We start from the raw sequence: 28,000 nt of genomic DNA on the forward strand, positions 1-28,000 counted from the left end.
ACTCCAATGTCTATAAAATGTTCTCTAGTAAAATACATTTATTTTCCAATAAAAATGTTTAATTTACCAAGGTATGCAAAAGAGCCCAGAATTTGCCTGTTGTTCAGATTACTAGAGACCATTATAAGGTATAACATACCAGGGCTTTGAGCTATAATGGGATGTGTCCTATTTTCTCATTCCTGGCTTTGTTTTATGCCATGGAAGACTATTTCGAGGATTCTGTGGTTTGAAGTTTAATATTCTGTGAGTTATTCACTTGCTTTTTGCTGTTTGCATGATTTGTTGTTGTTTTTTTTCAAAGTTCAAAGTACATTTATTTTCAAAGTATGTATGTAGTATTGCTGTGGTGTAGTGGCATCCGTTCTGGACTTCAAAGTGAGTGGTCCTGGGTTCGATTCCGGCCGGCTCCTTGCACGCTTTCCATCCGTGCTGGGTTGAGCATCAAGACCGAAACTCGGCCTCATAAAAAACAGACAGAATGCTAAAGAAACAGCAAGGTTGCCACCTGATGCGCCACAAGGCGCGGAAAAGGACAACGAAACAATGTAGTTAGTATATAACTCTGAGATTCATCCTCCCGCAAGCAATGAAACACCATGGAATCCATTCAAAGGAAACATCAAACACCCAATGCGCAGTTTAAGATGACACTGGTGAAGCCCAGTGACTACTTACAAACAGCAAATGAATCTTTGAATGACACAAACTAAGGCTCATTGTCTTGGGATCGGGACCAAGTCAATATCCGGACCTGCATCTCGGTTTTTTTGCACTACCTTACTTCCCATTTTTCTATTTTCTATTTATGATTTATAATTTAAATTTTTAATATTTACTATCGATTTGTAATCCAGGGAGTGGGAAGCGCAGAATCAAATATCGCTATGATGATTGTACGTTCTAGTATCAATTGTTTGGCGACAATAAAGTATAAAGTATAAAGTGTAGGCCAGTGCTAACCCAATGGCCTAACTGTGCACATCAACAGGGTCTATATCGCATAACTGTCTAGTCTCAATTGTGTTACCAGAAAGTTGTCTGTGCTAACACTCAGCATCACCCAGATTGTAATATATATGAACTGAATATACTTCTCTGAAGCACTCTTACTAACCTGTCAGAGGAGGGAAGCACAGGAGCTCATGAGAGCAGCATCCTAAATTAAATTGGCTTCAATGTTTACGAAACGTCTTGAGGAAATTCTGGTAATTGTATTTGGCAACTAGTGCTGGGTGCTGCAGAGAATGCCAGCATCTTCTTCCATTTTCAATGGGGAAGAACAGATGTGAGGTAGCAAAGTTTATTTTTTGTTCATTTACATTTACATTTTATATCTTTTTGAAATGCTTTAATACTTTCAGGTTTTCTTGGTAGTTCTGATATTACATCATGTCTGAAATATTTGCGCGTTTTGTTAGTGGGAGGAGCTAAGCCGGCTGAGAGTGTTTCTCATGAGTTTAACTGGTGAGGTTTGTTCCGATGACTCGGTGGATGGGTTATAAACACAGGGGACATTGTTGCCCTGTTGTATCTTCCCATTTCAGATGAAATTGTCATTGTGCATCATTTTGCCCTGAGGTGATCGACACAGCGAAAGAATGGGGACGGCATGGTCAGCACAACGCTTTACAGTTTGGGCGAATTGGGTTCAATTCCTGCCACTGCCTGTAAGGAGTTTGTATGTTTTCCCTGTGACTGCGTGGATTTCCTCTCACAGTCCAAAGACGTACTGGCTGGAAAATTGTTCATTGTAAATTCTCTGGTAATTTGACCAGGATTAAATCGGGGGATTGCTGGGCGGCACAGCTTGAAGGGCCAGAAGGGCCTATTCCGTACAGTGTCTAAATAAATAATCTTCTTCACTCAGAAGAAGTGGAACGAGCTACCAGCGGAAGTGGTGGGTACAGGTTCGATTCAACATTTAAGAGAAATTTGTGTAGGTACATGGATGGGAAGGGTATGGAAGGCTATGGTATGGGTGCAGGTGGATGGGACTGGGAAGATTAATAGGTTGCCATGGACTAGTTGGGCCAAAGGGCCTGTTTCAGTTCTGCAATATTCTAGGATTCCATGACTCTATTAACTGTTTCTCTTTCCACAGGTGCACCCTGACATGCTGAGTTTTATTTTCCATCATCTTCTGCTCTTGTTTCAGAACTTGTTGAAGGAGCAGTCCTTGGATTCCAATGATGTAATCTTGCAGTCTCGCTGTTTCGTGGCAAGAAAATGCGAAAATGGGATTAAAATTTTCACTACTTCTTAATGTGCATCGGTTTACTTTGGCTGCAAACTGAAAATTTGCATTTGGCTCTATGGCTCAGAACTGACACATTCCTGGGAACTCCCACTGAGCAAGCTAATGAGCATTTTCCGAGATTCACTTTCGCAAGGTGCTTAATAGGACTGATTATCAAACAAAATTTAGGACGCAGAATCCACAGTGAGAATCGGTGAAAAAATTGTATCAGTTTGTCGAATTACTCTAACTTACGGAAGTAATTAAATACTTCTCAACGTTAAGTCATGTAGGATACAGACAGATAAACTCCATGTTGCAGAGGGTAAAAGAGGTTAGGGTATGTGCTTTGCAGAATAGTAATATTTAGTCCTCAAGCAAAGAGCCCATGTTTCCAATCGTCTGTCATTTTACCTAACTGACCAACTCCCATCCCCACCCTACTCAGCCTCCTGAGAATCACAAAAGCAAGTGTCCTCGAAAAAATGTGGTTCCAATGAAGTCTCAGTGACTTGATGTTTAAAGCTTGCCTCCTCTACAGATGCTGCCTCTCCTGCTGAGAATTTCAGACATCTGCTTCACAGAGTCAGAATCACTTTGCTGCCAGAATGTGAAACAGACCAGAATTGATTGTGGTTCGGTGCCAAGCATAAAACAAAGGACAGCACCATAACAGACAACACAATAGGAACCAACAATTTACAAGACAACAGCCCAAACATCCATGAGCAATCTACAATTAGCGGGAATGGTCACACACACAAACATCAATAATCAAACTTCAATAAATGTGACCCTATGAACAGACTCAATAGTTATCAGCAGAACACGGAGAGCAGGACAGACCATTTAACGGATGTTGTGCGGGGACAGTCAGGGTATCACACCTGAGTGAGTTTTGTTGAGAAGCTGGATATCTACAGGAAAGGAGATGACATGTCGTCCCAGTGCTTATAGACTTGTAGCTAGAGTTGCTGGAGTTAGCAGTAATTTTTTCAGGCAATACACACAAAATGCTGGAGGAACTCAGCAGGCCTGACAGCATCTATGGAAAAAACGCTGTCTGGATGCTGTCTGGCCTGCTGAGTTCCTCCAGTATTTCGTGTGCGTGTTACTTGGATTTCCAGCATCTGCAGATTTTCTCTTGTTAGTAATTCTTTTAGCTCTTTTTTCACTCTGATGAAGAACAGGTCTTTTAATATCTTTAGGGGCGGTACAGTAGCGTAGTGGTGAGCTCAACACTTTACAGTAACAGCAACCCAGGTTCAAATCTCGCCACTACCTTAAGGAGCTTGTATGTTCTCCCCATGACTGCATGGGTTTCCTCCAGGTGCTCCGGTTTCCTCCCACAGTCCAAAGACGTCCCAGTTGATAGGTTAATCGGTCATTGTAAATTGTCCATGATTAGGCTAGGTTTAAATCAGGGCTATTCCTCGCTGTATCTCTATGAATAATATTGATAACTGACAGCCTGATGGGACCACTGCTGCAACCTGGACTTGGAGAAGGAGGAGGCGGCGGGAAACCAAATGGTGACAGAGGCGGTCGCAACCCTCTCAGTGATGGCTGAGTAAAAATTTATCGGGGTACACCCTGAGATGTAACAAGCCCTCTTATTTTTGCTACCCAAGTCTGTAAGTGCTGCATGCTAGCCACTTTCTCCCTCCCTTTCATTGAAGGCTTTCAAGTATCTGATGGGAAGACAGTGAGAAAATATGGACTAGGGGAAAAATGTGCACTTGATGGTCAGCCTGATCTTGGAAGGACGTGGGTTATGACCAAAGGACAATTGGCTGGAGTCACTTAGCACTTTAGTGGAAGGACATTTATTAGGTATCTCAAAAATCAAACTTACAAAAAATAGTGAAAAGAAAACTGCCAATATTTACAAAAAGATATCTACCAGAAAACAGAATAATAGCTCCATACTTTGTCCAGTGTGAACTCCTGACAGCCCCAATCTCTCTCTCTCACTGAGAGCAATTCCCATTTACTGGACACCAGGACATCCCATCTTTAATTACTCACACAGTTAACTTACAGCAACACATGAACTAGAATATGATGCATCGCACAACATAGTTACAATCATATTACAAAATAAACAGAAATATACATTAAACACAGTACACAAACAATATATACACACCTACACATCCCCATTACTAAAGAAATGGAACATTTTGCCATGTAAGGTGGGAAAGGCACCATAAAGGCAACCCTTTAGGATCCATTATGAGAATACATGGGGGAAGACATTGAGATGCACACACTCAGTGCAACGACAGCAGAATGACAAGACAATGCGTGTGTGTGTGTGTGTGTGTGTGTGTGTGTGTGTGTGTGTGCGCGCGCGCGCGTGTGTTCGTTCAAAGTACATTTATTATCTGAGTATGTATACATTATACAATCTTCAGATTCGTCTTCCATCAGAGAGCCACAAAACAAAGAAACCCTAGAAAACGCCTATAAAAGAAGACCGCTGAACACCAATGGTGCAGAAACAAAAATAAACAAATCAGGGAAATAATAAGGGCGAACAAACAGCATTTTGAACTGAAGTGCACAAAGAGAGTCCCAGACCCATAGCTCAGCACAGAGCTGAGCAAACATTGCAGAACGGAGAGCTGAACCCCTTGCCTCGCGCACCGACACGCTGACCTTTCCAATCTGGCCCTGCGCCTAATCGCCGTCTGAACACTGGGTTCTGTCCCCTCGATACGCTCTGCTGCCTGGACTTCTCCACCTCGATTCGGCCTGGGCCCGCCCTTTCCAATTCAGCCCAGCGCTTAAATCTTCATCTAAACATCTGGGGGGGGGGTGTAAAGTGTGCGTTTACCTTGTAAACTCCATCACAGACTGAAGGGCTTACTTCAGTATTGCATCCATGATTTCATGAGTTAAAGTACTTCCAATATGACTGCTTTATCATTATTTTATAAACAGTGCGCTGGCTGGATGAGATGATAAATTACGGTGAACGTTACTGTTTCTAACACCCGCTCGCTGAGAAGCTCTATCATGCTTGATACGCTGTGCCAATAGGAAACAAACAGACAAGAGACTAAAAGCAAACAATCTTAACTATTTAATAGGCCCACTGGGGTATATCAGAATAGAACCTTAGGCCCAGTCACTGCAAAGGATCTCCCATTCTAATCTGTGTAATCATAAATCATGAAAGGACAGTTTCCAACAGGTCAAATTAAGATAAAATGCCTTTAATTATCAAAGCAACAGCTACTTGTCCCATCACAAGCTGTATTTCATCCCTGAAGAGAGTCTGAGCAAGCCACTGACGAGATGCGTTCATTGTGCTGCCGTGACACCAGGCAACCTTCAACTGGCTTCCTTTCCAGGCATGGAGAGGAAGGTGGCTTCCTCTCAACTGCCACTCAACTATTCCAAGAAAGGGAATTGTAAACAGTGGCTGGGGGAAGGGCCCCAATCAAGAACAAATGCTCTCCGCCTCCCACCTCACTCCCTGGCTTAAGGCCTGCTGATTAGGCCAATTATCATTACTTAATGACTTTTCAATACCAGAACAAAAAAAATCTAGTAGCACCACAAAAGGCTCAAGGAACAACTGTCTGGATTTAAGATTCTATTACGGAACCAAACCTGAAACTGGAGTCCCGTCTTAAGTAAGCATCATTCAAGGGCTGGGATATGTGAGAAAGTTCAGATTGCACAAACGTTCAGAGGAAAAGCCTTTTGTCTCTGTGGTATTCGGCCTCCACTCTCAGTGCCCCTGGCGTGGTTTTTTTTGGCAGCCTTATGCTGAGGGTGCGTGCGTGTGTTTTTTTTAATAAACTATTGATTAGATTTGTTTGCTTGGCTGGCTGGAGACTCATTAACAAACAGCTGAGAAGTCGCTTTTTCAGGATTTTAATCCCCCCAAATCTTTAGCCTCTGAAAAGGCTATTGGGCTGCCCTCCTGCTGTTTGAGCTCGACCCTGGCACCTGGGTCACCATTCACCACCCCCGATGACGGCTCAGAGATATTCGCACACAACACAACTTAACTCTAATCTGTGGATTCAGAGGCTACGCAAGGCACAACTGCATCATTAACCTCTGGTAACCTGTAGTCAGGGGCAGTCCAGTAAAGGTTTCATCTGCTTATCGTAACAGCATTCTGGTCTTGTGGGGTTTTTAACAGAGCCAGGCCCTCACATCAGTGTTGATCATACAAACTTTTACACCAAGTTTCAGCAGCAAATACCGAGGATCGAGCAGTCAAAGAGACAGCTTTTAAAGTATGTCTCAGAGTATAAAGAATGGGGCAACATTGTGGCGCAGTGGTTAGCACGGCGCTTTACAGTACAGATGACCCAGGTCAATTCCCACTGCGGCCTATGAGGAGTTTGTACATTCTCCCCATGACCACGTGGGTTTCCCCCAGGTGCTCCAGGTTCCTCCCACAGTACAAAGACTTACCGTTTGGTAGGTTAATTGGTCATTGGGCTAGGATTAAATCGGGGGATTGCTGGGCAGCGTGGCTCAAAGAGGTGGAAGGGCTTGTTCCACACAGCATCTCAATAAAAGAAAATAAATAAATAAGGATTAAGGGTCTCATAGCTTAAGGAGAGGTATCCAGACTTTGGTGACTTGGCAGTGAAAAACATAGCCACAGTGGTGGAGCGATTAACCTGAATATAGACAAGAGCCCAGAAGTTAATTTGGTGGCTATCAGGGGCTTGCATGGGGAGGTGGGGGAGCAAATAAGGTCATGACCCTGCCCAGTAATCACTAAGCACATAAGTATGTGTAATATTTGCCCAAAAGAGCTGCTTTCTGTACTCACTTCTCTTGGAAGTTACAGAGTTAAACGGCGTCTAGGGAGGGAACAAAAACATTTGCTATTTGCTTGGAGTGGTGGGTGAAATGGAAGAGGATCACAACCTGCCCATCAAAGTCAGATTTAATATCACTGGCATATGTCATGAAATTTGTTAACTTTGCAGCAGCAGTACAATGAAGTACATGATAATAGAGAGAAAAAACTGTGAATTACGGTAAGTATATATATTAAATAGTTAAATTAAATAAGTAGTGCAAAAAAAAGAAATAAAAATGTAGTTAAGTAGTGTTCATGGGTTCAATCTCCATTCAGAAATCGGATGGCAGAGGGGAAGAAGCTGTTCCTGAATCATTGAGTGTGTGCCTTCAGGCTCCTGTACCTCCTTCCTGATGGTAGCAATCAGAACATGGCATGTCCAGGGTGATGGGGGTCCTTAATGATGGATGCTGCCTTTCTGAGGCACCACTCATAGAAACAGAAAACCTACAGCACAATACAAGCCCTTCGGCCCACAATGCTGTGCCAAACATGTACTTACTTTAGAAATTACCTCGGGTTACCCATAGCCCTCTATTTTTCTAAGCTCCATGTACCTATCCAGGAGTCTCTTAAAAGGCCCTATTGCATCTGCCTCCACCACCATCACCAGCAGCCCATTCCACACACTCACCACTCTCTGTATAAAAAACTTACCCCTGACATCTCCTCTGTACCTACTTCAAAGCACCTTAAAACTGTGCCCCCTCGTGTTAGCCACTTCAGCCCTGGGAAAAAGCCTCTGACTACCCACAAAATCAATCCCTCTCATCATCTTATACACCTCTATCAGGTCACCTCTCAACCTCCGTCGTTCCAAGGAGAAAAGACCAAATTCACTCAACTTATTCTCATAAGGCATGCTCCCCAATCCAGGCAACATCTTAGTAAAACTCCCCTGCACCCTTTCTATAGTTTCCACATCCTTCCTGTAGTGAGGTGAACTGAGCACAGTACTCCAAGTGGGGTCTGACCAGGATCCTATAAAGCTGTAACATTACCTCTTGGCTCTTAAATTCAACCCTACGGTTGATGAAGGCCAATGCACTGTATGCCTTCTTATCCACACAGTCAACCTTGCCAGCAGCTTTGAGTGTCCTATGAATTTCGGACCCCAAGATCCCTCTGATCATCCACACTACCAAGAGTCTTACCATTAATACTATATTGTGCCTTCACATGTGACCTACCAAAATGAATCGCCTCACACTTATCTGGGTTGAAGTCCATCTGCCATTTCTCAGCCCAGTTTTGCATCCTATCGATGTCCCACTGTAACCTCTGACAGCCCTCCACACTGTCCACAACATCCCCAACTTTTGTGTCATCAGCAAATTTGCTAACCCATCCCTCCACTTCCCCATCCAGGTCATTTATAAAAATCATGAGGAGAAGGGGTCCCAGAACAGATCCCTGAGGCACACCACTGGTCACAGACCTCCATGCAGAATATGACCTGTCTTTGCCTTCTGTGAGCAAGCCAGTTCTGGATCCACAAAGCAAAATTTCATTGGATCTCATGTCTCCTTACTTTCTCAATAAGCCTGCCATGGGGTACCTTATCAAATGCCTTGCTGAAATCCATATACACTACATCTACTGCTCTATTTTCATCAATGTGTTTAGTCACATCCTCAAAAATTCCAATCAGGCTCGTAAGGCGTGACCTGCCTTTGACAAAGCTATGTTGACTATTCCTAATCATATCATGCCTCTCCAAATGTTCATAAATCCTGCCTCTCAGGATCTTCTTCATCAACTTACCAACCACTGAAGTAAGACTCACTGGTTTATAATTTGCTGGGCTATCTCTACTCGCTTTCTTGAATAAGGGAACAAGATCTGCAACCCTCCAATCCTCTGGAACCTCTCCCGTCCCCACTGATGATGCAAAGATCATTGCCAGAGGCTCAGCAATCTCCTCCCTTGCCTCCCACAGTAGCCTAGGGTATATCTCATCCATTCCCGCTGACTTATCCAATTTGATGCTTTCCAAAAGCTCCAGCACATCCTCTTTCTTAATGTCTATATGCTCAAGCTTTTCAGTCCGCTGTAAGTCATCCCTACAATCACAAGATCCTTGTCCATAGTGAATACTGAAGCAAAGTATTCATTAAGTATCTCCACTCTCTCCTCATACATACTTTTCCACTGTCAAGCTTGATTGGTCCTATTCTCTTACATCTTACCCTATTGCCCTTCACATAGTTGTAGAATGCCTTGGGGTTTTCCTTCATCCTGCTCACCAAGGCCTTCTCATTTCTCCTTCTGGCTCTCCTGATTTCATTCTTAAGCTCCTTCTTGCTAGCCTTATCATTTTCTAGATCTCTATCATTACCTAGTTTTTTGAACCTTCTGTAAGCTTTTCTTTTCTTCTTGACTAGATTTTCAACTCCTTGAAAATGTCCTGGACACTTCAGAGGCTGGTGCTCATGATGGAATTAACTGAGCTCATAACTTCCAGCAGTTTATTTCAATCCTGTGCAGTGCGTCCACCACGCCCCATGCCAGATAGAATGCTCTCCACAGTACATCCGTAGAAATTTGCAAGTGTTCTTGGTGATGTACCAAATGTTCTCAAACTCCTAATGAAATATAGCCACTGCCGTGCCTTCTTTACGACTGCATTGATATGTTGGGTCCAGGTTAGGATCTCTTTGTAGCCCCCTGGCCAGCCTCAGGGTCGCTCGGCTCGCTGTTGTCTAGGGAAACAGCCCTCGGCCCCGCCAAACTGGGTAATTAGTTTGTGTGGATGCTGTGTGATGTACCCCACCCCGCCCAAATTACAGACAATACCACCAGATACGATTAAATGATTTACAGTTTATAGATATTACTGGAACTATATAATTAATAGAGAATAAAATATAAAAGGAAAATAAAAGGCGCCACACTTATCAAAGTTCAATCTCTTCATGCACAAACAGTTGGAACTCAGGACCCTTCTTCTTCACCCTGAGACCCTTCGGACCACCTCGACCGGCCACCTGGGGCCAACAATGGTGGTCAACCAGACACTCCACACGAGTCCGTCTTCGTCTCCTCTTCTCGCCGAACGCCCTCTTCAGGGTCCGACCTTATTAGCGGACTCACAGCACCTGGTCCATCCTCTGTCTTTCTCTCCCGCCTTCTGCCCCAAAACCCCGCGCATACAGTATCTTTAAATACACCAAAATCATAACAACTATCCCAATTGGTTCGTAACATCTTCATATCACCGCCTAACCCAAAACAAGCTGCTAGCGCAAAGCTTTCTCAGCGTTTAACAGAACAAAGAAGCATTCCCAAGTATAACATAACACAGAAGCCATTTTAATTAGCCTACACAGTAGTATAAAGACGGAACCCCTTACATCTAATTTCCAGAAACAAATTGCTGTCCAGTTTTTCCCTCTCCACTCTCCGTACATCAGTGAATGTTGAACCCCCCCACACTCCCTCGCAGACCATCAGCACCTGATCAACATCCATACATCATATCTCTCCATCTTTGTACATATATAAACGTTACTTTCCCTTGATTCTGCAGTCTTCCAGCTCTTGACTGCTTCAATGTCATTCTGGGGTACTGCATTTAACCCCTAAAATCATTTGAATGCTCTGGGAGATTTATTCACACATTCACAAGCCTGGAGGATGGAAACACGTGGGTGACGTGATTGAACCAGGAATGGACCACTGAAGCTAAGGCATAAGTTTCACCCCATCACCTCAGCCAAAGAATTTAGAGATGGAATAACTTGGAATAAAAACAAAGGCTATATCATTAACAATAGCCATTCTGTAGATGTTGGAATTCATGGGTAACACACACGAAATACTGAAAAAAGAACAGTCAACGTTTTGGGCTGAGAAACAGTCCAATGATTGATGCTGAGTAACACGCACACAAAATACTGGAGAGACGAGGCAAGGCAGGCAGCGACCCTAAAGGGGAACAGAGAATCGACATTTCAGGCCGAGGTCCTTCATCAGGTCTAGTCAAGCGTCTCAGCCCGGACCGACGGCTGCTTATTCCCCTCCATAGATGCTGCCTGACTTGCTGAGCTCCTTCAGCATTCTGCGTGTGTTGCTCTCGATTTCCAGCATCTGCAGAATCTCTTGTGTTTCTGACTTGCTGAGTTCCTCCAGCATTTTGCGAGTGTAGCCTACGTCATCAGCACCATGAAAGCCATCTGTCTTTCAGAGAAGGAAATCTGCCGACCTTAAGTTGCCTGGCCTTTATGGAGTCCACTTTAACTCTTCACTGCTTCCTCTGGTCAAGGGCATTTAAGGATGGATGATAAATGCTGTCGTTGCCAGTGACATCCGCGCCCTGTGATAAGTGAAAGGGAAAGCAGGCTTGTGTTTGACCGATGCTGGACGAAGCAGTAGGACATCGCTGCGTCTGGCTTGGAGCAGGAGTTTACACTCCAATCTCCTGCAGGTCCCAACAATGGTGAGGCTCACCATGTTCAGCAGATCCTCACAGCCCTGTGCTTCCCCAGAGTCCCCCGAGTGCCATTAGTTTTATGAGAGAGCGTTGCCTTCACTTATTGATACACTCGGGAGTCTGCTGGCTGTGGCCAGGCAAAACATATTTTCTTTGTTAAGGCTGAACAAAACCAAAAGAGAGAGAAAAGAAAGGATGCATGCTTCCCCCCCTCCCCCCACCAGTGCCAGGAGAACAGGCAGCAGCGCTCTCTCTGAAATTGGATTCTCCCAAAACTATTCTCTGAAGCGACATTGACACTTTCTTTACCGAGGTGCTGTTTAGGAATAAAGAAGATGGAAGCTGGAAAAGGGAAAACAAAGGGGAAAAAGTATAAATAAAATGCCTCGAATGTTTGCGTCATTGAAATCTGATTACATGCATTTTACAAACTCAGAGTGATCTTGTGGTTAAGAACAGCCAAAGAATGGAATCCGAAGGAGAACAACACATACAAACTACGAGGGGTGATTGATAAGCTCGTGGCCTAAGGTAGAAGGAGTCAATTCTAGAAAACCTGGCTCATTTATTTTTTAACATAGTCCCCTCCTACATTTACACACTTAGTCCAGCGGTCGTGGAGCATACGGATCCCTTCTTTGTAGAAGTGGTCCACAGCAGGGGTGATTGATAAGTTCGTGGCCTAAAGCAGAAGGAGATGAGTTATTAACTTCAAACTTTCTGCATAATCACTCAGAGCTGACCTGCACGTGCATGTAATGAGAGCTGTATATCTCCTCTCCTTCGACCTTAGGCCACGAACTTATCAATCACCCATGCTGTGGACCATTTTCTGGAGGTCCAAGACACCAACTTCCACAAAGAATGCAGTTTACTGAAGACTTAAATTTCACATGTGGAGATCTGATGGGGGCCTGCAGTCAACAAACCACACAGCGCTAAATTGAACTGAACTGAACTACACTGCTAGACTGCTCCGAGGACCCTGTGGTTTGATGTTTAATATTATGTGCGTTACTCACTCTTTTTTTTTGCTGTTTGCATAATTTGTTCTGTTCATTTTATGTGATGGGTGTTTGATGGATTCCACTGCGTTTCTTTGTTTCGTGGCTCTCTGTGGGGAGACGAATCTCAGATACTGCATATGTACTTTGATAATGCATGTACTTTACATCTTGTACAAGCCAGATTTCCACATCATACACGTGAAGCTTTTTTTACCTCCAGAATCTCCGTTTGTATTTTGCCACACAAATCCTCAGGACATCCTAAAATGCCTTGGACCTCAACGCAGGCAAACATGGTGGCCATTTTCCACACAGCAAGATCCCACATTTGATTGAAGTGAGGTAAGCAACCTGTTTTCATTATTGTTGGTCAGGGGAATATATTCCAAACCAACAAGAGAACGGTTCAGGCCTTGGGGAGGCTTCACCTCCACTTGACATGCTCTTACTTGACATCACACAGCACTCCAACAGTGCAGCGTTTCCTGGGCTCAGAGTCTGCCTGGATTATTGGGCGAGGCAATTGAACCCCAGGTTTTCCAAGTGAATTTACAGTTCAGGAAGTTTCAAGCCTTTGCAACCAGATCTCAAACAGACAAAGCCACGTGGTGTTACAGATGACACAATGAGGCAAACCAACTCAGAGCTCTGCACATGGAACGGGAAACATTTTGGCAAAACTGACAGCAATCAGCTCCGATTACATTAAGTTAAAAGAAACAATACAGAGTGATATCCACTGACTGTTTAAACCAAACAAAATGGTTTGTCCCCCCCTCAATGCTTACATACCTGTGGCACTGCCGCAAGGAAGTATTTTTAATTGTACTTGTACCTCGCTGCAACTCTGCTTAGGAGTTTCGGGAGACTTGATGTGTCACCAAGGACTCTAGCAAATTTGTATTGACATACAGTGGCGGGCATTCTGAATGGTTGCATCACAGCCTGGCACGGACACTCCAATGCACAGGATTGCAAGAGAGGGAAGTCGACTCAGTCAGAACCCTCCCCACTATCGGAGACATCTCGACGAGGCAGTGTCTCAAAAGGCAGCATCCATTACTGACAGCTCTCTCCAGAAAGGCAGCATCCATCTTTAAGGACCCCCATCACCCAGGACATGCCCTCTTCTTATTACCACCATCAGAGAGGAGGTACAGGATCCTGAAGACACACACACTTAACATCACGGGAACAGCTTCTTCCCCTCCACTGTCAGATTTCTGAACGGACAATGAACCAAACCATGAACACTACCTCACTATGTTTGCTCTCTTTTTGCACTAATTTAATTTATGTATATTTATATCTATCTTAATGCAATTGTATTTTTTATGTAGTGCTGCCGCAGAACATCAGATTTCATGGCAGTGTCAGTGATATTAAGGATGATTCTGGTTTGGATCTGGGACCTGCTATCTTCTCGATGGGGCAGAAGGCACAGAAGCCTCAACCTCCATACAGAACAGATGAGAAACAGTTTTTATCCCCTCCACCGTCAGATTTCTAAATGGTCCATGAGCTATGAACACTACCTCATTATTCCTATTTTTGCACTGTTTACTTATTGTGTCATTCACAGGAATTTTTTAATGTCTTTTAACTAAACTACTGCTACAAAATAATAAATTTCCCACGATAACATATCTGATACTGATTCTAGTTATGGTTACGACGATAAACTTGACTTCACTCAACTCGGTGTGCATTAAGCCAATCAAGCTCATTTGCTCCCATTTCAGATTAGATAGTGCCAAGAGATACAACTGGCTGCTTTTCCCAGCTGAAGAAGATATATAAAAAAAACATCAGCCAGTAATTCTCCTCCATTTTCTGATTAATAACCATTGTGAGCACAGCACAGGGTCAGGACAGATCCAACATAAGCAATGCCCCACTGATCCAAATCATTCCGGCTGTCCACATGTGTGAGAAAAAGAAAGCAATTACAAAGATTTGTATTTTGTTTCCAAAAGAACAGCAACCCAACCAAGATAACTGGGTACAAGTGAAAACATCAGACTGCAATCAAAGTGGATCGGTTTAAGCACCGTGCCAAAGGCCGAATCGGGCAGCGAGGTCCGGGCGCCGGAGCTCACTGATTTGTCTGATCTCGATGTTCGGACGCAGACTTAAGCACCATGCCGAACTGGAAAGGTCAGTTATAAGCCGAAGCTAGGTGACGAGGTCTGGGCACCAAAGCGTACGGAACCGACTCGATTTGATACTTGGATGGAGACCGAAGCGAAGGGCCGTGTCAGAAAGGTCAGTTACAAGCCGAATCAGACCATATCAAGGCAATTGAACCCAATGTCTGGACCACAAACGAGAGGAAATCTGCAGGTGCTGGAAGTCCTAGCAACATACACAAAATGCTGGAGAAACTCAGCAGGCCCGGCTATGGAAAGCAAGTGTGGTAGACGTTTCGGGCCGAAACCCTTCGCAGGACTGGAGGAAAAAAGCTGACGAGTAGACTTAAAAGGTGGGGGGAGGGGAGAGAGAAACACTAGGTGATGGGTGAAACATGGAGGGGGAGGGATGAAGTGAAGAGCTGGGAAGTTGATTGGTGAGATGAGGTGAGAGAGGGAAAAGGGATTGGGAAATGGAGAAGGGTGGGGGAGGTGGCCAGAAGTTTGAGAAATCGATGTTGGTACCATCAGGTTGGAGGCTACCCAATTGGAATATAAGGTCTTGTTCCTCCAACCTAAGTGTGGCCTCATCACGACAGTGGAGGAAGACATGGATGGACATATCGGAATGGGAATGGGAAGTGGAATTAAAATGGGTGGCTACTGGGAGATCCCACTTCTTCTGACGGATGGAGCATAGATTGCTCGGCAATCTCCAATGCTTGGATGTCAATAGTTTTCTCCAATGCTTGGATGTCAATTTAGGTGCCGGACCAGATTGAAAAGGTCAGGGTGTCGAGGCCCAAGGCGAGGGATGGGCTGGTTCAGTTCACTGCTCCCCGAGTTGGCTCTAGGCTGAACCACGGGACTCTCATTGCAGATTTCAGTTCAGAATGCTATTTGCTTCCGGTTATTGCCTGCACGATGTGTTTTTTCACTCTGCACATTGGGTGTTCAATGGTCTTTTTTAGATTTCTTTGTTCTATGGCTGCCTGTTGGGAGACGAACCTCAATGTTGTATAACGTATACATACTTCAATAATAAATGAAATGCTGTAGGAGCCCAGCACTGAAATCCAAAGCAGAAGTAACAAACCCAGAGGACTGATGAGATGAGAGATTGGCTTTATTTGCCTCATGTACATCAATACATACAGTAAAACGCATCATTTGCGTCAATCACCAACACAGTCTTGAGGATGTGCTGGGGGCAGCCGGCAAGCGTTGCCATGCTTCCAACACCAACATAGCATGCCCACAAACATAGAAACATAGAAACATAGAAAATAGGTGCAGGAGTAGGCCATTCGGCCCTTCGAGCCTGCACCGCCATTCAGTATGATCATGGCTGATCATCCAACTCAGAACCCTGTACCTGCCTTCTCTCCATACCCCCTGATCCCTTTAGCCACAAGGGCCATATCTAACTCCCTCTTAAATATAGCCAGTGAACTGGCCTCAACTGTTTCCTGTGGCAGAGAATTCCACAGATTCACCACTCTCTGTGTGAAGAAGTTTTTCTCATCTCGGTCCTAAAAGGCTTCCCCTTTATTCTTAAACTGTGACCCCTCGTTCTGGACTTCCCCAACATCAGGAACAATCTTCCTGCATCTAGCCTGTCCAATCCCCCCTCAATCTTCTAAATTCCAGCGAGTATAAGCCTAGTCGATCCAGTCTTTCATCATATGGAAGTCCTGCCATCCCAGGAATCTATCTGGTGAACCTTCTTTGTACTCCCTCTATGGCAAGAATGTCTTTCCTCAGATTGGGGGACCAAAACTGCACACAGTACTCCAGGTGTGGTCTCACCAAGGCCTTGTACAACTGCAGTAGTACCTCCCTGCTCCTGTACTCGTATCCTCTCGCTATAAATGCCAGCATACCATTCGCCTTTTTCACAGCAAGACACTCGGCAGACGCTGAACATCCTTAGCAACTCACAAAAAGCTGGAGGAACTCAGAAGTCAGGCAGCGTCTATAGAAGGGAATAAACGCTTGATGGACCCTTTATCATCACAGCATGCCCACAACTTGCCAAACCTTACTGACCTATATTTCTGATATTTCTATACCACCTTCCTCAGGAAGGTCTATCAAACACTGGTGGACAAAGCAAACGCTTCAAAGATCGCATCAAAATCTGCCTGAAGAAATTCCACATTATATCTAAAAACTGGGAAGACATTGCCCTCAATTTGTACTCCTGCAGAACATCTATTCAAGAGGGAACTCTGCTGGAACAACCTCCACTGACCCCAGCCACCACTCACTCTTGCCCACACTGCTCCAGAACACGAGGATCCCGGATCAGCCTCTACATCCACCCTAAGACCCACCAATAAACAACCCCTGAGAAGAACATCATACTTGACTTGAGTGATTGCATACTATATCTACTACCTCCCCTTCCTCACCGGTCCTGATGAAGGGACTCAGCCCGAAACATGGTAGGTTTGTTTTCCTCCATGGATGCAGCCTGGCCTGCTTGAGTTCAACCAGCATTTGGTGCATGTTGCTCTGGGTTTCCAGCATCCGCAGAATCTCTTGTGTTTGGAGTTGTTTCTATGTCAATTCAAGTCATAAACTGAGGGAGTTATGATCTTGCTGTGGTTCATCACTGGCTGGGTCAAGGCTTCCAGTTTTTTTTGCCCACATCCGCCAAGCTCCCTCCCTCTGGACGAACGGACCACACTGTTCGAACAATGGCTCCTCACACACAAAAGGCAAGTTTGCCCAGCAAGGTTTCAGGTGCACACACTGAATGGGGCAGGCTGCCAGCGGGTTTTTGAAGCCGGTAAAGTGGAGATCTGTGTGTTAACGTTACTTCAGAACTTTCATCCGGGCTGAGGGTGGACCTTGGACACGCAGCAAACAAAAGGAGGCCCACACAGCCAAAATGCTTCCGAAAACTAAACTTGTGCATTTATACAGTCACTTTCACGGCATCACAGTGCGGGCCTTTCAAATTGTGGTCTATGCAGGTAAAGTGTGCAGAGTAAGATCCCTGATAAAAGACCATTGATCATAAGACTGTAAGACATAGGAGCAGAATTAGGTAATTCCAACCATCAAGTCTGCTCCACCATTCTATCATGGCTGATTTATTTTCCCCCTCAACCCCGATCTCCTGCCTTCTCTCTGTAATCTTCAACCAGCACCCTCCACTTTAAATATACCCAATGATGTGGCCTTAACAGTCCGTCGCAATAAATTCCACAGATTCACCACCCTCTAGCTAAAGAAGTTTCTCCTCATCTCTGCTCTAAAGGGAGTCCTTCTATTCAGAGGCCCCTGGTCTTAGGCTCTCCCACGATAGACCAGAATACAGAACACAGAACACAGAACAGTACAGCACAGTACAGGCCCTTCGGCCCACAATGTTGTGCCGACCCTTATGTTTCTCATAACGCTTACAAGCCAGTTTGCTCCCACCTCAACCAAAATGCTGCTGGGGCTGCCTTCCTAGGTCACTGGGTGTTGTAATGTGAGCATTATAAAAATAAGTTAATACTAATTAGGATAATATTCCCGCTAGGGGAAGCTGTTTGTAAAGAGAGGGCTGGTTCCGGGGTTGAGGGTGTTTTACTTCCGTTTCTCTCCAGTGTGCATGTGTGTAGCTTCTCAGCCATGCAGTACGTCTCAGTGAAAGCCTCTGTATGTAAATATTGGTTTTGCCGTCCCAGATAAAGTTGTTTTTTTCCGGCATGAAGTTGTGGAATGGTCCTTTTTCAAAGTAGAAGTTACAACACTGGGAATAATACCCCCCCTGCCCCCACCCTACCCCACCGCTCGTCCTCAAAGTAGTGGCATGTGATCTGTAACATTCCTCCTAAAAAGGGAGAAACACGACAACTCCAAAGATGCAGCACACCTTCAGCACGGAACCAGCGAGTCTTAAAAAGAACTTAAACCGACATTTTTATGGGGGAGCAGTGTTTAAAATCATTGCTAGTGAAAACCTTGCAGGAGATAGGAAGCCACGGTGGCGTAGTGGCTTAGCACAACGCTTCACAGTACAGGCGACTGGGGTTCAGTTCCCGTAAGGAGTTCGTAAGTTCTCCCTGTGACCGCTTGGGTTTTACTCCCGCAGATAGTAGGTTAATTGGCCAATGTAAATTGCCCCGTGATTAAACTGTAAGTTGCTGGGAGGCCTGTCTCTAAGGGCCAGAAGGGCCTATTCCACAGTGTATCTCAATAAAAAATAAATAAACAAGCCTTAGGTCCCACACCATCAGATTCAGGAACAATTATTACCTACAACCATCAGGCTGTCAAACCAGCATAGAGAAATTCACAATCCTCACAACTGAACCAGTTCAAAAACCTATGGACTCACTTTCAAGGTTTCTACAATTTATGTTCTCAGTATTATTTATTTTTAAAAAATGCATTATTTGCACATTAGATGTTTATCCTTTTTTGTTATGCACAATTACACATAAATTCAATTGTATTTCATTACTTGCCTGTCAGAAAGTGAAACTCAGTGTAGTAGATGGTAACGTATATATATTTTGATAATAAATTTACTTTGAACTTCTGCGTCGACTCTGCAGTATAACTCACTGCCGAGTTTCTTTTTAGGCACAATCAGTAACAGTGTAAATGCAAGGATTATTATTCTAAATGTGAGCCCTGAATTTGCAGGATTTTCATTGGTTTTGTGTAACAAGCCTCCTAATACAAAAGCGGGCTATGTCCTTGCTGTTGCCCTTACAGCACGAGTGAATGCTGGATTGACAATGATTCCATACACAATATGGTCTGAAACAGAAACCTCATCGCAATTTAACCTGATCCCAGCTTTCCCAAAGAAAGTGAACCATTCCATTGAGGAATGTTATTCAGTAGTCACCAGTGCCCTCCCCTCTACCACCTCCCTCTCATTCTCAGGGTCCCAGTTGGTTCCCTCAGTGAATTCAGGTGACACTGCACAGATCATTGTGATTGATGTCCCCGGGGCGGGGGGGGGGGGTCACAGGTAAATCCATCCCCACCACTGAGAACATCTACACTAAGTGTTGTCGTGGGAAATCAGCATCCATCATAGGGGAACCCCCACCACCTCGGACATGCTTTCTTCTCACTTCTGCCATCAGGAAGAAGGCACAGGAGTCTCAGGGCTCACACCACCAGGTTCAGGAACAGTTACTACCCCTCAACCATCAGGCTCCTGAACCACAGGGGATAACTTCACTCAATCTCACTTGCACCATCATTGAAGTGTTCCCACAACCAACAGACTCATTTTCAGGTCTGCTTTATTCAATTTTCTTGATATTTCTTGCTTATTTATTTATTATTACTCTTTTTCTTTCTTTTTGTATTTGTACAATTTGAGTCTTTTGTACACTGATTGAACCCCTAAGACAATGCAGTCTTTCATTGATTCTGTTATGGTTATTATTCCATTATGGATTTATTGAGTATGCCCGCAAGAAAATGAACCTCAGGGTTGTATGTGGTGTCATATATGAACATTAATAATAAATTTACTTTGAACTTTGATGCAGTATCCAACAGAGAAGCTCGTTTACTTGGAGAGCATTCTGACTGGCCGCATCACTGTCTGGTATGTAGGGGCGGGTTACTGCACAGGATCGAAGCAAGCTGCAGAGAGTTGTAAACTTAGTCAGCTCCATCATGGGCACTGGCGCCCGTAATACCCCAGACATCTTCAAGCAGCAATACCTTAAAAAAAGGCAGCGTCCATCATTAAGAACCCTATCGCCCAAGACATGCCTTGTTCTCATTGCCACCATCAGGGAGAAGGTACAGGAGCCTGAAGGCACACACTCAACAATTCAGGAACAGCTTCTTCCCCTCCACCATCCGATTTCTGAATGGACATTGAACCCATGAATACTACCTCACTACTTTTTAATTTCTATTTTTGCACTATTTATTTCACTATTATAGATATATATATATATATATATATATATATATATATATATATATATATATATATATATATATATATATACTTACTGCAATTCACAGGTTTTTTTCTCTATTATTATGTATTGCATTGTACTGCTGCCACAAAGTTAACAAATTTCACAACATATGCTGGTGACATTAAACCAGATTCTGACTCTGACCCAGTGAAGGAGCTGCCATTTGTTTTAAATCAGCCAGCAATAGGTTCACAGCAGCTCAGTTTCCAGGGGTGTCAAATAAAGAAAGATGCGAGAGGAGCAGACAAGAGTTATCACTTGCATTATATTTTATTCATTGTCTTGTGTCTCATTAAAACATATGTATACATTAGGTATGAGTACAGACAGGTGAACACACCTACAGTACATAGTCCATATCTTTATATTCTTCCTGTTTCCAGAACTAAGTCCTGTTGCACTGAACGAGACAAAACACTCAGAAAACCCGTGGGAACTGCTGGAGTCAGTCAACAGGGACTAAAGCAGCATTGTGTAAGAGACAAGAGTCAAACAAAAACTCCAAATTTCAAAATGTCAATAACAGGATTTGTCAAACCAAACAGCAAGAAGTTATCGCAGTTATCAGTTCATATTGTTACATCTGCAGCTAGATCTGAAGTTGAGGGGAGGGCGGGGGTGTGTCCTATCTCACCCTGGTATTTGAAGAAAATTTGACCGTGACCCTGCAATAATTCGATGCACAGGCTATTCTTTTCCCTGCTCTCCCAATACACATTTTTAAACCAGAGAATAGTTAAAGTCAGTCACAATCATAATATAATATGGTCGAATCATATCCCCGATTCTCACACAGTAATTTAATGCCAGGAGGGTGGTGCTTGTTCGTTTCGGTGCCCGAAATGTGTGTTGTTCTTTGCATGGGGATCCAGCCCAGAGAGAGAGGAGGAAGATCTCTCCCTGGCGACAGTCGGCTCTGCGCGGTGGATTGCACAATCTGTCCTTTCGCCTCCCTACTCAGTTTGGATCCCAGCCCAGAGTGACAGGCATTAAACAACAAGACGACCTGGGCAGTCTCAGCATTAACAATGACGGGTCTCAGATCTGTGGCTTGCACTGAAAGCAAAATGCTAATCGTGACGTTGGCAGAGTGACCTCAAGGTTTGTTGTCCCAAAGAAGAGGAGTATGAATTTATAACAACGTGCACTTTACACTGTGAGGGACAGCTGATGTGGCAGAGGTGGTGCCCCAGGGAGGAGGTTTTATTGAAACACAAACAGGAAGAATTTAAGAGGCTTGAACGAGGGAAATGAGGTGTCAAGGCTAAATTACAGAGAGTCACTGTGGATGGGTAATTAGTGGCAGAGGTGTTAATCACTGATACTGGGTAAGAATAGAGGCTGGCAGATAGGGGTGCCAGAGATTGATGAGATCAGGCAAGAGGGGTGGGGTGAAATGATGCGGTATTTAGAAGTGCAATTAAAAAACAAGGTGAAAAATGTGCTAAAGAACATTTTGAATTTTACTCTGCTGAAACGAGTTATCAATAAATTAGTGCCAGTGGAAAAGAGAGGGGGCTGAAGGATTGTGATGGATTATTCAATACTTTACTGACATAACATGTACATGTGACCAGAACACTTCAAACTACCATCATAAAGCTCTCAGAGGCAGTGAAATATCCAGTCATTACTAAACGTCAAGCAACTGTGTGCGGAATGCTGGGTAGCATCTGAGCTAGACACCATTTAACACCACTTACAGATCGAACAAAGGTACTGGCAGGGAAGTGTGTGGTACAAATTACAGCAATGATTATATTGTTAACTTAAGGAATTGGACCACACTGGAAGGTGTCAAGTGTGGAATGATTGTCCTTAATGACTGTGTGAAGAAGCGTGTGTTTCAACTGGGTTGTACAACAGGTAACATAACACTTGGTATTCGTCACCAGTCGCACTCAATGATTCTCTGCAGTTCCATGCACCAGAAACAAAGCAAGGCAGCTCAGCCATGGCGATAGACTCCACAATGGAGTGAAACTCCTTCACGCTTAACGGAGCCAGTAAGCTGTGAGCAGAACAGAGCCCATGTTCCATTTGCAAATTTTCATGAAAGAATCTGATTTATTAATCAACAAAACAACTTCAGATATTTATTTATTAAGATACAATGCGGACCAGGACTTAAAGCCCTTCGAGCCACGCCGCTCAGCAATTCCCCCGATTTAACCCTAGCCTAATCACAGTACAATTTACAATGACCAATTCATCTATCAACCGGTACGTCTTTGGACTGTGGGAGGAAACACACGCGGTCATGGAGAGGAAGTACAAACTCCTTATAGGCAGTGGCAGGAATTGAACCTGGGTTGCCTGTACTGTAAAGGGTTGTGCTAACCACTATGCCACCCCAGCTAGTGTGAGCTGAGGAACCTTCAATTTCATAATTAGATGTAATATTTTGCCGAATAGTTACTTTATAGTGCTGAACAGTTTTAATAGAAGTGACCAAAAGTGTGCGATTTTGGACGCAAGTTTGCATAGAGTTAAGACGTATGGGTCAACAGGTATGCCATGGAATAGGAAGAGACTGATTTTGTATCAGCTGTCTGGGACGTAGTGGGGCAGCCTCCTGAAGACTCTTGGGTGTTGATATGAATAGTCAATATTGCAATGACTGTAGAACTGAATGTCAGCAGGGAGGTTAACAAGTGCCTTTATCATGCTGTCCTTGTCATAGGGTTTGGAGGCCTGACTGCCTGAATGACTTGGAGAGCTATGTTGGCTGGAGTCAGGGCCTTTGGCTCTTGGTAGGGCACCCATGCCAAACAAGTCAAGGGTAGAGGACAGACTAGAGTGGTCCACTGATCCTTCAGGTTTAAGGGTTCAGTTCAGGGGTTCAACCCTGACTGGTAAAACAAAACTGTTACAGAAACAGCAATGAAGAATCTTTCTACAGCTGTGTGGCCAAGGACAGACATGGGAGGGCCTTCATTGCTACCCTAAATGCCAGCAGTGTAATGGGCAGTAATAAGTTATTATGCTAAGCTGGAAGACAAGCCTCAGAGCCCCATCCTCTGTCTACAATTTTCAGCAAAATTAACACAGCACTCTGCAAGAAAGGGTGGGTCTGCCAGGAAAGGTGATTGGGAGACACTGTCACTTAGTCCACCATGATGCTAATATAGAGTAGAAACTGGATATATTCCTCCAAATTTCATTACGTTGTGACCAGGTATTGCAGTGCCCACTTGAAAAGACAATGGTGTGTTGGCTGTTCCACAACACCACTGGGACCGTAAGATTGTTTCACAAGTAACCATCGACCATCACCATTAAAGAAGTGTTCTGCATGGCTTATTTAAGACAGCAATTAAAGCCGATGGAAAGTCAGTCCTAATACAAAGTCTCTTTGCACATTGCTCAAAATGGGTTTGAAGATCAAAGGACATCCCTGACAACAGGGAGACCAAAACAATTCATAGAGCTGAGCTGCATAACATTTCAAATGAATGCCTTCCCTAGCAGGCCATTGGGAACCCGTTTCCTAACTGCATTGTTTTATCTTCAGATAAAATGTAGGAAATAACTCAGGTCTGAGTACAAATGTCTTCAAAATAGAAGATGGAAGTACATCACAATTGGCTGGGGTCCCTACCAGTATTTTGAAAATTGATCACGACCGGACCTCTACCAAACAGCCCATATGATCGCTTTTTAGCCTTCAAAGAAAGTTTAAGGAAGAAAATGCAAGAAACCTGAAATTATTGCATTAAACAAAAGATGTTAGACACTCTCAGCAGGTCAGGAAGTTGGACTTTCTTCACAGACGCTCCTTGACCTGATGAGCATTTTGGCTATTCCTTGTTTAATTTATGATGCTGCTGTTTTAGGCAGGTGCCAAACAATGAATATTGAACTGAATGTTAACAGATTGCTGGAGGGTAAATAGAAATTATAAACTAAAAAAAATCAATGCCTTTAGATTAAAAGAAACCTACCTCAAATTGAATTACCCAGTCACTGGAATCTTACTTTGAGCAACAGAACTGTTCTTAGCTTCCTGTTGTGATTCATTGTCATTATCCTCTCCATGGGAACAATTGGTTAAATGTTCAGTATACCAAAAGATTGCATTGTTTTCTAAGGTCTTTTCCTGATAAATAATCGGTCAGATTGGAAGTTGGAATAGATCCTAAATGAAATCTCTTTCCACTTGCTGTCTGATTTTTGTCTTATGGAGGAATAACTCACCTGTGACCCACACCTTGTGCATAAGGTTACACCAGCCTGCAGGTTTGGGGATGAGGGGTGGTTGTTTTGGCTTGGTCCAACGTGATTCAGTTCACCATGTTTCACTGCAGTCTGTGGAACAGACTGTGCAGAGGAGAGTTGGTGCTCTGGGATGGTGATGAATGTTGGTAGCTCGGGTTGAGGTGTTTGAAGTTGATTGATTGCCAAGCTCGACAAACATCAAAGTCACTGTTCTCACACATACGTAGTGTTGGCAAACTCAAGCGAACCTCCTCCACTCAGACGCCTATATTCCAAGAAGTCAGTGCCGTGAGGGGGAGGATTGCCAGCCGTCACTGAGGCAGGGTACTCTCCCACAGTTACTCAGAGAAGGGCAACTATGGGAGAATGTCCTGCCAGAGCCGGGTCACATGGCACACAGTGTGGCATATCCACTACCCTGCCACGCACCCAGCTAACTTAACTGTGGACAGGCAGCAGGGTCTTCCCCCAGCGTTCTCTTCTGCAACCAGGAAGTCCTATAAAACCCTTGTTGCTGCACCTATTACTCTGTACATCATCTCACACCAGATCATAAAGGAAAACAATTAAGTACGTTCCCGGCTTCAGCCAATGCGTGCACACGCATTCCCTGGCAGGGAATCAAAACAGGGAACTCTCCCCCTTCTCATCAGCAGCTCACTGAGGACAGTATTGCTCCCAGCTGGCCACAGCCATCTCAGGACACTTTGACAAGAGGAACCAGCCTGCTGGGACTGTGGGGCTCAGCACGTTCAACCCACTCATTTAGTGTCCATTAGAAATTCAGTTCTCTCCCTCGGACAATCCTCCCTGAGCATTGTCTGGTGTTCCAGTTTTAACATGCTTTCTACGACGTGAATGCAGAAGGGTTGGGCATGGGACTAGTAACCCCATCCCATAAAAAAAAACCCAGTGCTCTAGAAACGCCAACAAAAACTCCAAAAACCTCCTGGGAGGAGATGGATACACCAAGATGGGCCTGCTGGGGTTAACGTGAAAGATTGGCCCAGGACAGGGGACTCTACTATTGTCAGCAGCCTATGCCCCAGCAGGGATGATGGGGCTTATGTAAAGTGGTTTTCTGGCTGTAGGGAGGATCGAACTGTCAGTTTCAAATGGTCACCTACAATGGATGAATTCCGGGCAGGACAGACGTGGGCAAGCCTCTTTTAATGGCAATTGCACCACAAGGTGAACACTGTCAAACTGTGAACGGTATCAAGCCAGCTGGCTTCACTCATCAAACATGAGGCTCAAACGAGCACTGAATTGGAAACTTGGGAACTGTTGGTATTAGGGATAGTGGACATTTGGAAGGAATACTTGGTACTCATCAGCAAGTATAATTATCAGATTGTAGTTAACGTGTCCACTGCTACCTTTATGGTTCCTCTTTTGTATCTGACAAGGCACTGAATAAAGGATACAACCTATTTCCCTCACAGGCAAAAGCACCATAAGGCTCTCAGTCCTCACCTTCCTTGATCTCTTTCAACTTGGTGAGAGGGATACGGAGTCTGGGCTGCCATCCTTGGCGGCAGCCACCCAGAGGATTTATATTCTCTTGGACGCTAACCTCCTCCGCATGGACAGACCCTCTGCATAAAGCCAGAGGGAGGAACACCTAGGCTCTAACAACTGACGCACAGAACCCTCAGAGCTGCTAGTGGGACTTTCAGTCGCTCGTTTGTGAAATGTAAAAGAGAACATGAAGACGGGGCAGGTAGGAGGGGAGAGTCCTATACTGTCGGCTTTGCCGTGCATCATGGCCCTCTTCCTCCTCCATACCCTGATGTATCTCTGGTTCCTTATAAAACTGTTAGGGTGTAGGAAAAGACAGACGACTGCACCCATAGCACCTTTCACTGAGATCAGTGTTCCAACTCCAGATGCCTGCCTCTGCCCCTTTACACAATGCCCGATGTGCCTTGGGCTGAAATGGTTATGGAGTGTTGAATGCCAGTGATAGCGTGCAGGCCAAGGCAGGGGATATTCCACTCTGCTTTTCACCTTTAATGTTCTGATCACTGATTTTTGCTGCCTGGAAGAACAACTTTAAAACATCCTCCAAGTGAAAGAAACATTTTCAAAAACTACACAGGTCATGGGAAGCAACTGACGATTTTGTGCGTATTTTTTTCTTTAATGTACTTTTTTTTTCTGCAGAAGGTTTAACATATTGAGCTCGGATTGGCCCAGGACCTCTACAGCTGAATATAACCTGGTGGAATATATTGACTCCAGCACCGTTTTGCTACCTGTTTCGATTTTATTTTACGGTCCAAACATTAGCAATTTCTAATAGTTTATTAAAACACATGAATATCTATTCCCCCAGATTTTCTGTGTCTCTTCACCATTGAACCATTATTGTCTGAGGATATAAACAAACCATCACATCAGCAAAGGAAACCTCTGGACCTCAAGCCACAATCCCAGCCCCTCACCTTCACCCCTCCTGTTCCCCACATGACTTTGGCTGAAGGTGACAACTCCGTCTGAGCTGACGGATTTTGCAGGTTGCATATCACGGACTTTAGACTCCTGATGAAGAGGACCGAGAGGAATATTGCCATCAATGCTTTGTTGCTGCCTAGGGGGCAGGTGCCTGGCGCGGGGGGGAGAAATCAGGTTATAAGTGCAAGGAATCCACTGAGAAGAATGTCGTACAATTCCAAACACAAGCATTTTGTTCAGCTCAGCTTGGGACTGGCCGCTGCATCATTTACTGAGCAATCCAACAGGCCTGGTATCAAGCTAGCAACGGCGGCCAAAACCAGGGTGACGTGGGCTCGGAATTAACCCTTTCCAGGCCACCCAGCCAATGTTGCGGGTCATGAACCGAAGTGCCAGCAAGGGAACCCAGATCCTTTTGTAACTATTTTATCTGTTTTGATGTCCTGTCTGTCTGTCGCACTGCAGCAGCCAAAAGGAGGGAAACGATTTTTTTTAAAAAAAACAACAAGAGAAATCAAAAGAAAATTCATCTCTGTTCAGGTCAAAGCAGCCACGAATGTCCCAAATCGATTAGAGATGTCCGAATGCAAAGATCTCCAAGTTTGCATAGGGCTCCGGCCCTTAGAGTCAGTAAGGTCGTCTGTGCAGTGAACTGACAGGCACTGCAAGTGGGTGCCAGCCTGGACTGATGAAGCCTTGTTCTGGGAAAGCTCGTGGG

General features: G+C 44.4%; 1 protein-coding gene across 3 annotated transcripts in view; it reads right to left on the bottom strand.

The window, feature by feature from the left end:
* Positions 1-28,000, bottom strand: part of mn1b (meningioma 1b) — a 183,604-nt gene that overhangs the window by 122,506 nt on the left and 33,098 nt on the right. The window contains exon 2 of one of the 3 annotated variants that reach the window (XM_063034454.1): positions 20,698-28,000. The exons of 1 other annotated variant lie outside the window; for it this stretch is intronic. In XM_063034454.1, coding sequence (XP_062890524.1) covers positions 27,819-28,000 — 182 coding nt within the window. In that variant the 3' untranslated portion in view covers positions 20,698-27,818. Of the gene's footprint in view, positions 1-20,697 lie in introns of those variants that run through there. One more of the 3 variants, XM_063034455.1, reaches the window with a different exon arrangement.

This window comes from Mobula hypostoma, chromosome 27 (assembly GCF_963921235.1).
Source record: "Mobula hypostoma chromosome 27, sMobHyp1.1, whole genome shotgun sequence".
Lineage (NCBI taxonomy): Eukaryota > Metazoa > Chordata > Chondrichthyes > Myliobatiformes > Myliobatidae > Mobula > Mobula hypostoma.